At 42.1% G+C, this 12,777-nt stretch overlaps 1 protein-coding gene across 1 annotated transcript in view; it reads right to left on the reverse strand.

Annotated features, from left to right (window-relative positions):
- GPR139 (G protein-coupled receptor 139) overlaps positions 1-11,549 on the reverse strand; it is an 88,356-nt gene extending 76,807 nt beyond the window's left edge. Inside the window, exon 1 of the mRNA XM_044305122.1 lies at positions 11,313-11,549. Coding sequence (XP_044161057.1) covers positions 11,313-11,424 — 112 coding nt within the window. The 5' untranslated portion in view covers positions 11,425-11,549. The remainder of the gene's footprint in view (positions 1-11,312) is intronic.
- Between the last annotated feature and the right edge of the window lie 1,228 nt (positions 11,550-12,777).

Below are 12,777 nucleotides of genomic sequence, written 5' to 3' on the forward strand. Positions count from 1 at the left end.
TAACTGCTGGAAGCCTCAATGATCCTGACAATGGGAGTAAACAGGTAAAATATTGCAGGAGTTATAGGTTCCTCCACCCAAAAGTAATGTCCCCATTTGGTTAGTGCTTCAGGAATGTCCAATGTAGCAGCACCCCCTGGCTTGATTGTCTGAGGACATTCAAATGATGTCCTAAACTTAAAGGGTCTGTTCTGCTGACACTTCTTTCAAAGAGTTAAATCCCCTAGCACAAACAGGTCCCTTGATGATAAGCTGAACCTTGACTCACCGGTGAGTTCTTGATACTCGAGAAAAAAGAATCAGCGGATGCCACCAATGAAATCAATGACCTGTCCATACAATACAAAGACAAGTTCTTTGTAGAAGCTCTCTGCTCTAATTAGTACGATGACAGGAATTCCCATCTATTACATACAAATACCCCAATGGTGGGAATGTCCATCAGTTATATTTGCAGCCTCCCCCAAAGTCACATAGAGATGAAGCCAACATCAACCTGAGTGGCTTAACATGTGAACACAAAAAAAAAAATCACATTGCAGAAATTTAAAAAACCTCGTTATAGTGACCATCCTGGCTCACCAGGAGTCAAGTTAAGGCTGGCTACATCTATATACCCATGGCTGGCCATGAAACACCAAATTTTCCCACCATATTGGCAGTGCCTAGGACACTATTTAATGTTACAGTAAATACAGCTTAGGACATAGACCAGAATTGTGATAGGTGGTACTAAAATGGACTTTGAAGCTTGGAACCCTCCACATCCCTCATCTTTGAGGTCTTATGGCATGTTCGGATTCTCTTCTTGCAAACTATAATCCTTCATTGCTATAAAGTCTTTTTTTCTGCTACTTTTCCAAACCCAAAGGGATCAGGAAGTGTAGACACTTGCCACTAAGCTGATTCCACACCACTGAATGGCAACCAGGGAGTAGTGATGAGCGGCAGGGGCAATATTCTAATTTGTGATATTTCGCAAATATTTGGGTGAATATTCGAGAATTCGAGAATTCGTTATCAGTCATTATTTTCTTGATTGCGTAAATCAGCAATTGGAAAATTTGCAATAAAAATTTGCAGTACGAAAAATTTGCAATCAACACTACTCCTAAAGTCAAAGATTTTGCAGCCTTCTCATTGGCCCACAAGCTAGAAGCAGTGAGGGATCATGTGTACTGTTTAAAAAAAATCTTTAATATTCGAAATGACGAATATATATCACTATATTCTAAATATTCGCAAATTCTCAAAGTGCCGATATTCGCGATAACAATTCGCAATTCGAATATTCGTGATCAACACTACCGGGGAGCAGCATTACACACTGTATCTCATTAAATGAGATCCCTTACTTGAAGGCACCTAATGAGACCCTTGCAAGCCGTCATCATTGCACTAAGCAACATAAACATTTTCCTACTTAACGTCTTCTGTGATATTGCCTTGGAAACCCCATTCTGCCAGTTTAAGGTGTTATTTCCCAATCAGCTAGTTATATTGTATTGCTATGAGCTAGATGGTTTACTATACGGCAGCATGTGCCGCTTATGGATAACACTTGTCAGTGCACATCCAGAAAGTGTATCAATAACACTACTGGTGTTACATCATTTGTCTGTCCTTGCAAGCTCTCATTTTATTGCTTGCATGGCCTACTTTTAGCCCCAGATTAAAAAGCTCTCAGGATTTTATTTTGTATAGTTCAGCAGAATTCAACACCTGTAATCTTGGCATTGTACATATTGCTTCATACTGTAAAATGATTGCTCTGGACATTTGATCATTCTCTGGCATCTAAGGTACGATAAACTGGAAGAAATGATTATGACGTTTGATAGCTTGGATAGTATATGATGCTATCATCATATTATGAATACATTATACTATTGTACTATTACTATTATTTATTACTATATTATATGCATGAAAATTATGTGCATATGTTGTACAGTAGAATGCTAAGTCACATGATGGAAACCTGATGGATTCCATATAATCAATAGGGTTCATTGGGCACCGTTTTTGTCCTGCATGTGTTGGACCTGGAGATTTCATCATTTTCGCTGTTCTGCTCCTACAACAGAATAGGGCAAAGTACATGAAAAATGTCCACAGCCTTGAACATTTTTATTTTACAATTTTTCCATTTTCCATGTCCTATCTATAGTTAAGAACAAATCATACCATTCTGCAGTTTTCGCACGGGCCGCTAAGCCTAATAATAAGTTGGACCATGTGGTCTGTAGAGATCACTTCTCAGCAATCACCTCATTATTATTACGGACAGGATTACAATAGAAGATGACACCTTGGTAAAGATAGCACAGGATACGCGATTCACAGTTGGTGATGGTCACAACTTACAGTATACACTCCCACCTCCTGCACAATGACCTCTGTCGGGTCACAGGGCATGTCTAGAAAAAATTACATAAAGTCAGGGAGTCATCTCCTTGTTTTTATGTTCCATGGTGCTGCAAGATGGCCCCATAATCTTGCATTTAAAAAAAAGAGAATAAAAGCATCAGAAAATAAAAACTGGATATAAAAGTAGAATATGTTTTCAACTAGTAAAAAACTATAGGTGATACATTCCCTTAAAGGGAACTTGTCATGTTAAACATAGTATCTGAGCTGCAGGCAGCATGTTATAGAGCAGTAGGAGCTAAGCAGACAGATATATACTGTAGTTTTGTAGGAAAAGATTCAGTATAACTCATATGTCATTCATTTAAATCCCTGCTCATTCTGGGCTTTGAGGTCCAGGAGGCGGTCCAATCAGTGATTGACAGCCTGCCCTCTATGAGGAGATGGTCCTATCAGTGATTGACAGCCTTCCCTCTATGAGGAGGTGGTCCTATCAGTGATTGACAGCCTTCCCTCTATGAGGAGGAAGTCCTATCAGTGACTGACAGCCTTCCCTCAATGAGAGGGCGGTCCTATCAGTGACTGGCAGCCTGCCCTCTATGAGGAGGAGGTCCTATCAGTGACTGACAGCCTTCCCTCTATGAGGAGGTGGTCCTATCAGTGACTGACAGCCTTCCCTATATGAGGAGGCGGCCCTATCAGTGACTGACAGCCTTCCCTCTATTAAGAGGTCCTATAAGTGACTGAGAGCCTGCCCTCTATGATGAGGTGGTCCTATCAGTGATTGACAGCCTTCCCTGTATGAGGAGGAGGTCCTATCAGTGACTGACAGCCTTCCCTCTATGAGGAGATGGTCCTATCAGTGACTGACAGCCTTCCCTCTATGAGGAGGCGGTCCTATCAGTGACTGACAGCCTTCCCTCTATTAAGAGGTCCTATAAGTGACTGACAGCCTGCCCTCTATGATGAGGTGGTCCTATCAGTGATTGACAGCCTTCCCTGTATGAGGAGGAGGTCCTATCAGTGACTGACAGCCTTCCCTCTATGAGGAGATGGTCCTATCAGTGACTGGAAACCTTCCCTCTATGAGAAGGCGGTCCTATCAGTGATTCACAGCCTTCCCTCTATGATGAGGCGGTCCTATCAGTGATTGAGAGCCTTCCCGCTATGAGGAGGAGGTCCTATCAGTGATTGACAGCCTTCCCTCTATGAGGAGGAGGTCCTATCAGTGATTGACAGCCTTCCCTCTATGAGGAGGTCGTCTTATCAGTGATTGACAGCCTTTCCTATATGAGGAGGTGGTCCTATCAGTGATTGATAGCCTTCCCTCTATGAGGAGGCGGTCCTATTAGTGATTTACAGCCCTCCGTCTATTAGGAGGTGGTCCTATTAGTGATTGACAGCTTTCCCTCTATGAGGAGGCAGTCCTATCAGTGATTGACAGCCTTCCCTCTATGAGGAGGTGGTACTATCAGTGACTGACAGCCTTCCATCTATGAGGAGACGGTCCTATCAGTGACTGACAGCCTTCCCTCTATGAGGAGGCGGTCCTATCAGTGACTGACAGCCTTCCCTCTATGAGGAGGTGGTCCTATCAGTGACTGACAGCCTTCCCTCTATGAGTAGGAGGTCCTATCAGTGACTGACAGCCTTCCCTCTATGAGTAGGAGGTCCTATCAGTGACTGACAGCCTTCCCTCTATGAGGAGACGGTCCTATCAGTGACTGACAGCCTTCCCTCTATGAGGAGGAGGTCCTATCGGTGACTGACAGCCTTCCCTCTATGATAACACAGTGGCGAGCTTTATAAACTCCCTCTGCCAATTACCTGGCGGGAAAAAAAAAATCATTGTGACATTTTAAATGCCAATATGACCAAATTTAGTCACATGTGGTGTTTGTACGCCACCTTAGCCAATATCCGAGAATGGGGCGTGACAAGGGTGGAGGTGGGGCTAGCAGACCTGATACATTTCTCTTCCTTTGCATCAGTTTTCTAGCGTGAATGAAGACTGAAATCTACAGCAGCTCCAAGCCTGCTTCATGCCATAAATGGTGGTAGCACATGCCGGACATGGTAAATCTCCACAGTCCGTAGTTGGTACAAGTCAGCTGTTCGATATTTGTCAAATTAAACCCTACAACATCTTAGGACCAATTTACACGAGCTATGTTCACAGCTAGGTGCTGTCCAAATGTACGACGAGTCAAGGGGCCAATTCACATCGTAACATGCACCATTTAGGTCAGATTTTCCTGCAAGATTCACCCATTCTTAAAAATGCGTAAGGGCACGGCCAGGTTTCCTGATGCAGTTCTGGAAGCCAATACCAGGAGTGGTTCATAAAAGGAGAGAAGGCTTCCAGGACAGATACAACTTCTTCAGGTTTTTTACACCTTTTACGGCCATCTCTCAATGGCTTTAGGCTGCTGCCTTTTCTAAGCACTGCACGGGTCACATGAGAGCAGCACTCTAACTCTAACAGCCCGGATGGGCAGGAGTGTTAATCTGGGCTGTTTAAATCCTTACATGCCTCGGGCAATGGTGTCTGATGCACGTAAGGGTTGACAGAGAGAGCAGACTCCTTTTGTCCCCATCTGCATCCCGCAAATGAAATTGCAGGGTGGCCATATGTGTATAGGCAGGCTTCGACCTGGTATAGGCCTCAAGCCTGCCTTGAGTCTGTTCCAGCAGGCTGCGCCTCTCTAGAGCAGCCTGCTGGTCAATATCAGTATAGCACTGACATTAAAATGTTTTTTTTCCCATCTCTTTTCCCATCCCCTCCTAGAAAGAGTTAATAAAAGTTAATAAGAAAGTTATGTGTACCCCAGAATGGCACCATTAAAAACTACAACTTGTCTCACAAAAAAGGCCCTATACAGCTACATAGATGGAAATATCCATAAAGTTAGAGCTCTTGGAAGGAGGCAATGAAGAAAAAACGCTTGGTCAGTGAGGCCCAAAACAGGCTGTTTACTAAGGAGTTAGTTCACCCCTGGTTTTGGCGTCCAAAACGGCATGCAGAAACCTGACTGTGTGATCATACCCTAAAACAGACTGCACAGTCATGTCAAACCTCATCTGAAAAAGAAATAGTAAATTTTTTCCATCCAGTGCACAAACAAGTTGGAGCTCTTGTGTCTGAATGAGGTTATAGTCTTGCACCTGCGCCATAGATAATACAATTGGCACATGCTCAGTGGTCATCTGCACTGCTGAGGACTCATATTGACATCTATGATGCAGGTGTGAGATTACAGGGTCAGGCGAAGTGCCTAGTCCAGTCAATCAAAGGAAAGGGGGAGTGTCAAATAGGGCAGGGCTGAGAAGATCTGGTGCTCTGAGGGGCTTGGGCCCACCCATAAGGAAGAGATAAGTCACATATGAATAAAAAGTAATATCTCGGGAACAGTGCAACGGAGGCACATAAGTAAGACATGGTGGTACTCATCAGGATCAACAATACAATGCATTATGCCTGGTTTTATAGGATGACAGATGCTCTTTTGCAGAACCTTTAAAACTGAACTATGGGAACTGATGGTGGCATTATCCTTTTACATTCCCTAATTATTTGTATGGAACTTAAGTCCCATGACTAATGTAAAAAAAATATAGTACATGATAACCTCTTTCTAACAAATCTAGAACCAGCCCTGTACCTCACATGGATCCAAAAATCTGCCAATTTATTGCTCTGCAAGATTTATATCAAGCTGACCGCTCAAGGGGGGTGTCTATTTTACTGTTGCTAGAGGGGTCTGCGTGCCCATGCTCTCCCAATCACAGCTCAGGGGGCGTGCCCATGCTCTCCCAATCACAGCCCAGGAGGCAGTTAAAAGGATGAAACTAAGCATGTGTGGCCATCTTAGTGAGCAGGAAGAAATAAGAAAAATACAAACAGTAGGTGGCGCTATACAGATACATTTTATTGAATAACTCAGAGGTTATGCAAAATTTTTTATTACATGCAAATACAAAATAATTCAGATACAGGTGCTGGTTCTAAAACTGCTAAATATTTTCTGTGGGACAACCCCTTTAAAGATCATAGTAACAGCAGTGGAGGGTTGTGAAAATGTCCAAATGTATATATATACAAATGAAAAACCATTAAGGATCTCATTAATGTATGACCAATAAATTTGTATTAAGCAATAATATTTCCATACAGAATAAAACATCATAATTATTATTTTCATTTCCTTAAACCTTACCCCCCTGATTCCCTTCCAAACTCCCACCCCTTTGCGATGCTTCTCCCACCCCCCCCCCCCCGACAAAAAAAGGATGGACCTACAAGGTGACCTTGATTAAGGTGGTACATATAGGTTTGTGTGCTCCTCCTCTCATTGGTTACTGATGCACACAGAGGTGAATAGGAGCAACACACTATACGTGCAGGGTCTGCTCTCCTGAAAGTAGATGCCCAACAGCATAGGTAGGTTTAGAGTAGGAACTGCCTGACCTGAGACCACCGTGGCACTGGGTAGGTGGGCACAGATGTGTTTTGATCAAAATATATTGGCTAAGAGTCTCAGATATTATCATTAGGCCTTATGCACATGACCGTGGTGTGTTTTGAGGTCCGCAAATCGCGGATCCGCAAAACACGGATGGCGTCCGTGCGCATTCCACAATTTGCGGAACGGCTCGGACAGCCTTCAATATAAATGCATATACTTGTCCGCAAAGCGCGGACAAGAATAGGACATGTTATATTTTTTTAGCGGGGCCACGGAACGGAGCAACAGATGCGGACAGCACACGGAGTGCTGTCCGCATCTTTTGCGGGCCCATTGAAGTGAATATGTCTGCATCCGGCGGCTCGGATGCGGACCAAAACAACGGCCATGTGCATGAGGCCTTAAAATGAGGGCTTAATCCTTATGTTATGTTTGCTTCTATTGCTATAGTGCAGGGGTGGCCAACCTTACAGACACAAAGAGCCAAAAAACAACAACATATGACTACCAGGAGCCACAAGCTATACATTTACACAATGCATTAGAATGCAAACTGATCCGTCTTGGGCCGCTTGTGAGATCCCTGAACGGATCTCACAAACGGAAAGCCAAAACGCGAGTGTGGAAGTAGCCTAATGCGCGCAAAATACAGGCGTGGGTCACTTTTGCTACATTTTACAAGCTGTCCAGCCTGTCTTTGTTGTAATCCAAAAAGCACTTTATTGAATATCAAATGTTAAAAAACATCCAGGTACAGGTAGCATATGTCTACGCGTTTCAGGCAGAAAACAATTTAGCCCTTACTCATGACTGAGTCATGAGTAAGGGCTAAATTGTTTTCTGCCCGAAACGCGTAGACATATGCTACCTGTACCTGGATGTTTTTTAACATTTGATATTCAATAAGGTGCTTTTTGGATTACCACGAAGACAGGTTGGACAACTTCCCTTTTTCTGCATTTATCACTACTTGCTCCCAGTCCGGGCGCGGGAGCGGTTCCGTGCCTCAAAGTGGGAATCCTAGGCAGGTGAGAGCTGCTCAAACTACGTTTATTTTTGAATACTAAGTATTGTTATGGACTCACAGCACTATGTAGCATGTATGTATGGACAGCAGAGAAACAGTAATTCCTATCACACTACCTAACACCCTGCACTGCAACAGCTACACTATATCACTATCTAACCTACACTGACTATCTCCCACTAACTATCTATATTTATATATATAAGCTATCTAACTATCTATCTGATGTAGTGTGGAAAGCACAGAGCACAGCAATGGCACTGCTGTCTCTTTCAGAACTTTAAAAAAACTGTAGAAAATGGCTGCTGGGGAGGTCCTTATATAGTAAGGGGTAGGCAACTTTCCTATTTGTTGCTAGGTATGTTGCTAAGCTCAGACAAAGACATTGCAGCCTTCTCAGTGGCCCACAAGCAAGAATGGAGGTTAGTGGTGAAAAAAAATAATCTAGAATATTCAAAATTACGAATATATATCACTATAGTCTAAATATTCGCGAATTCTCAAAGTGACGATATTCATGATTCGAATATTCGCGCCCAACACTAGTAAGGAGTGCTTATATTTGTGCTAACATTAACTTGATGGAAATAGGGAAACCAACACATGGGATTGTTCATAGCAGATGCTTAGCTTGAGAGTCAAAGTCCAACCAACCAGACATTTTACATACATTGATATCATCCAGATGATATCATCTACCACTGTAGACTCCACTAAAAAGAATTCCTTCCCAGCATAGAGAAGGTTGGACAACTGTTTTTAATATGCATATAGTCAATCGTCTATCTTAACCACACTACACTCTGTGCATGAAGCTTTTATGTCATCCCACCTGAAGACCAGAGAAGAAGAGCTCTCATTCCTTGAAACAGGGGATGAAGGTAGAACAGCCCCGAGCTGGCTGTGAATCACAAAGGTAATTACATTGCATAAGTTGACCTGGTTCTCTAGTCAATCATTTTACACATGCGAACCTTAAAACAAGGGGACATTCAAGGAAACCAAGGTGAAAACTTGTGATAGTCCTCAATGACCTGTGATGGTTCATCTAATTTCTTCAAGATTTGGGGGTTAACTGGCTAAATCTTTAAACAATCTATCGCTAACAGATCACTGACATAGGGATGGACATTGTGTGTAAAATTATCAATATACTGTAAAATATGAACAAGAAGAAGGTAATCAAGGGCATGCTCGCTGTGGATTCTTCATGAGACTGCTTAAATTACTTCTCTATAGGATCTCTACATATCTACATATCAAGGTTCCCGTTCTCCTGATTCATCTCCATAATCTCTTACAGAGCAAGGAAGCAGAAAATTGAACAGAGTAAAATGTGGGGCTTGAATTTTAATCTTCACGTCATGGTTGTAAGAAAAAATCATTTAACCCACTATTACATTAGCATATTAAGGCAAACCATGATATCAACAGCTCAGCTTTTAGATTTTCTGGTTTCATTCTTTTCTTAGACGTAATATATATATATATATATATATATATATATACATATATATATACATTTGAGTCACATTATTATGACCACCAGCTAATATCCTAACTGCTGTGTGCAGGACTGCAGCTATGAGGGCTGGGAGTGACTCAATAAGGTCCTGGTAGGTTGTCATATTTATCTGGAGCCATGCTGACTGCAGTTGCTGGAAGGTGCGTGGAGGAGGATCAATAGAATGAATATGACGGGGATTAAGGTGGTTCCACAGATGCTCAGTTGGGTTTAATTCTGGGGAATTAGGAGGCCAGGGTAGTACTTGGAAGTCTTGGTCATGCTCTTCCAACCAAAGTCAGACATTTCTAGCCATGTGACATTTTGCATTGTCTTGCTGGAAGATCCTATCCACCCCAGGGAAGACAATTAGCATGTATGGGTGTACGTTATCTGCAAGGATGGATTCATACCCAAATCGGCTGAGAGTATCTTTCACATTGATGAGTGGGCCCAGAGAATCCCCCCAAAAAACTTCCCCAGACCATAACGCTGCCACCATCAGCTTGTGTTCTTCCAGCAATGGTCGCAGGGTTCTCATTTGTTCTCTGATGTCTCTCACCTGATACACCAAAGTCCATCTATTTAATGAAGCAGAAAACGTGACTCACCAGAGAAGACAACCCTTTATCAATCAGCGAAGGACCAATTCTGATACTGCCATGAAAATTTAAGCATTTTCTGCTAATGCAGCTTCGTTAGCAAAAGTGCAGTGACCATCTCCATATGCAGTATGGTTCGAAGAACAGTTATTTTAGACACACTGTAGTGTGTCAGTCCGCCATCATGCACCTGCATAGCTGATGTTCACCTCTCACATCAATGGCACATGTGCTCCGGAGTCTCCATGTCACTCAATGGTGCAATTTGTCCACTCATGATGCACCTTCTCCACAGCAGCACATGAACAGTTCACAACTGCACAGTTTCAAAAATACTGTCACCTTGGCCTGAATGCCAATAACCATTCCTTATTGCAATGCTGTTAATCACCCCTTTTACCTGTGAAAGCTACGAAGAATATGTGTGCAGACCGCCTATTGCACACCTTATATAGCCAGCAACCTAGCTCACGACACATGACTTCATTATGAGCTACACACTACCTACGTCAAAAGTAGAAAGTGGTCATAATTATGGGACTCAACTGTGTATTTAGTTACAATCTACAATTATATCTACAATTGGTAGATTGCTATGCTCATTATGTACAAACAAAGCTCTTAAGAAGTGGTTCTCCACCCAACCAGTAGCTCGGGAACCACATGTGGCTCTTGGGCCCTCTGCATATAGCATCCCACCTGATGGCAGCTCTAAATAATATTGTCCTCCAGGGTTGGCACTGGGGTCAAAACCATATCAGTGAAAATTAACATTAGTCAAGTACAGACTAAGGCAAACTGGCTATTTTTGAGGATCCAGATTGTGAAAAACTTTTATGACCTCGGATCGGTGGGGTCAGTCAACAGTGTAAAGATCTGGCAACTAAGTTGGCCTCCCCACACTTCAATTCTTTTCAATGGAGATGTAACCGTGCATGTATAATTTGCTCTTCACTGAAAGCAGGGAATGGGATCCCCCTTGTTCTTGAGTTGAGTTGAAGATGGTTGAAAAACCTTATTTGAGGGTCAGTTAAAAGAATCTTTGGTATCCAAAAAGAAGAAAATTCGAATAATATTAATACATGTAATCACTTGTCCGAGAATGGTACCTTGACAATATTGATGCATCTACTAAAAATACAGCTTAGGGATACAATCTCATTTATGATGTCTTTTGTGTATTTTGAAACCTCCTGTAGATGCAGATGTTCCTTGCAGATATTACGGTATCTATCACCGTTACACAGTTATTATAGCTCTGTCTGAACCATACACACCAGAGCAGGCGGAGAATTTTTTATTTTTTTTTATATATATAATTCAAATATAAAATGTGCCCTTACCTGGTAATCCTAGACAAAGCAAGAGGCTGTAGTAGATAACAGGTACATATCCCAATCCACAGCCATACTTGTGAGACAGGAGAGAGCTGTTGTAGATATGATTGTGCTCCATTTACTTGCTTTTTCAAGGTTTCTTGGATTCTGCTCTTTCAAAGCATAAGTGAAAGAATCAGAAAGATGCTGGTGCCCCTCTTAAGAGAGCTGTGTATCCAGCAGGCGGCTTTGTCCTTCAGAGCATCCCTGTATTCCAGGACTCCCTCCACCTGCTGCTCAGTGAAATAATTAGGAGAAAGTGCAGTGGTGCCGCTGCGAGCTGCATGCTTCACACTCGGAAGGAAAGAGCTGAGCTGTCCTTAGGAAGACCGATTTATATTGTGAATTGTGGATGAGCGAGCAGTTCTGTGCAGTGGATGTGAACATCAGTGGGGGAGAAGAGCGCGTGTGTGCTTGTCAGAAGAGAGGCAGGAAAGAAGCCACCTCTGCACCAGTTGGAGAACAACTAGGTTCAAGTGTTGATAATGAATTTTCATGCCACCATCCCCCACTCATCTGTTCCTTGCTACTCAGAAATTTATGTCTGTAATTAATAGAATATTCCCATGCCCGTGGAAATCAAATTAATTTAAAAAGAATACAACCTCTTTTTAATAATATATTACGTATCAATTATTAATTTTCTTATTATGGAACTACATTGTCAATACTGGAAAATCTGTGTGGATAAATGTTCATGTTATCCGGGTAATTTTAGGTGAAAAGGGACATTGCACTCAAAATACAATAAAATTGCTTTAGAAGCTCACAAAAAAGAATAACAAGTCATTTTTTTAAAGGGGTTTTAGAATACTGATGATCTTTTCTCAGGATAGGTCATCAATATCTGATCAGTGAGGGTCCTACTCATAGTTAATAGTTAATACGGTTGAAAAAAGACATAAGTCCATCAAGTTCAACCAAGGGATAGGTGGGGATGTAAATTTTAGAAGAAGGGGAGTGAGACCCAGATTTCTACACATTTTTATAAGCATTAATGTAATTTCCTTAAATAATTCATCTAAGCTCTTTTTAAAAATGTTCCAAGCCCCATGCCGATCAGTTGTTTAAAGAGGCCATGGACACCTCGGCCTCTTCCGAGGTCAGTGACATAATGGTCATTGGTCACATAGCCGGTGTGTGTTCCTGGATAGGTTCTATCTGTAGGAGAAAAGGTCATACTTTTCAATGACCATTTATAAAATCAGAACATTTGCTAGTCTGCCATTTATCAAGTCACCCTTAATGTATTTTCAAACTGTATGGCCTGATGGCATCTCTAGGATATGCCTTCACTTCTTCATTATTGAGGTAATACTGTTGATAACCCCTATGGTCCTCTTTTAAAACTTTCCCTGTAAGGGGAGACTCCAAGTGACCTGTTTTGAAGGCAACTTCTACAGTTCTGTCCAGTCACTTTACAGGGAATAGC

Source organism: Bufo gargarizans, chromosome 8 (genome assembly GCF_014858855.1).
Source record: "Bufo gargarizans isolate SCDJY-AF-19 chromosome 8, ASM1485885v1, whole genome shotgun sequence".
NCBI lineage: Eukaryota > Metazoa > Chordata > Amphibia > Anura > Bufonidae > Bufo > Bufo gargarizans.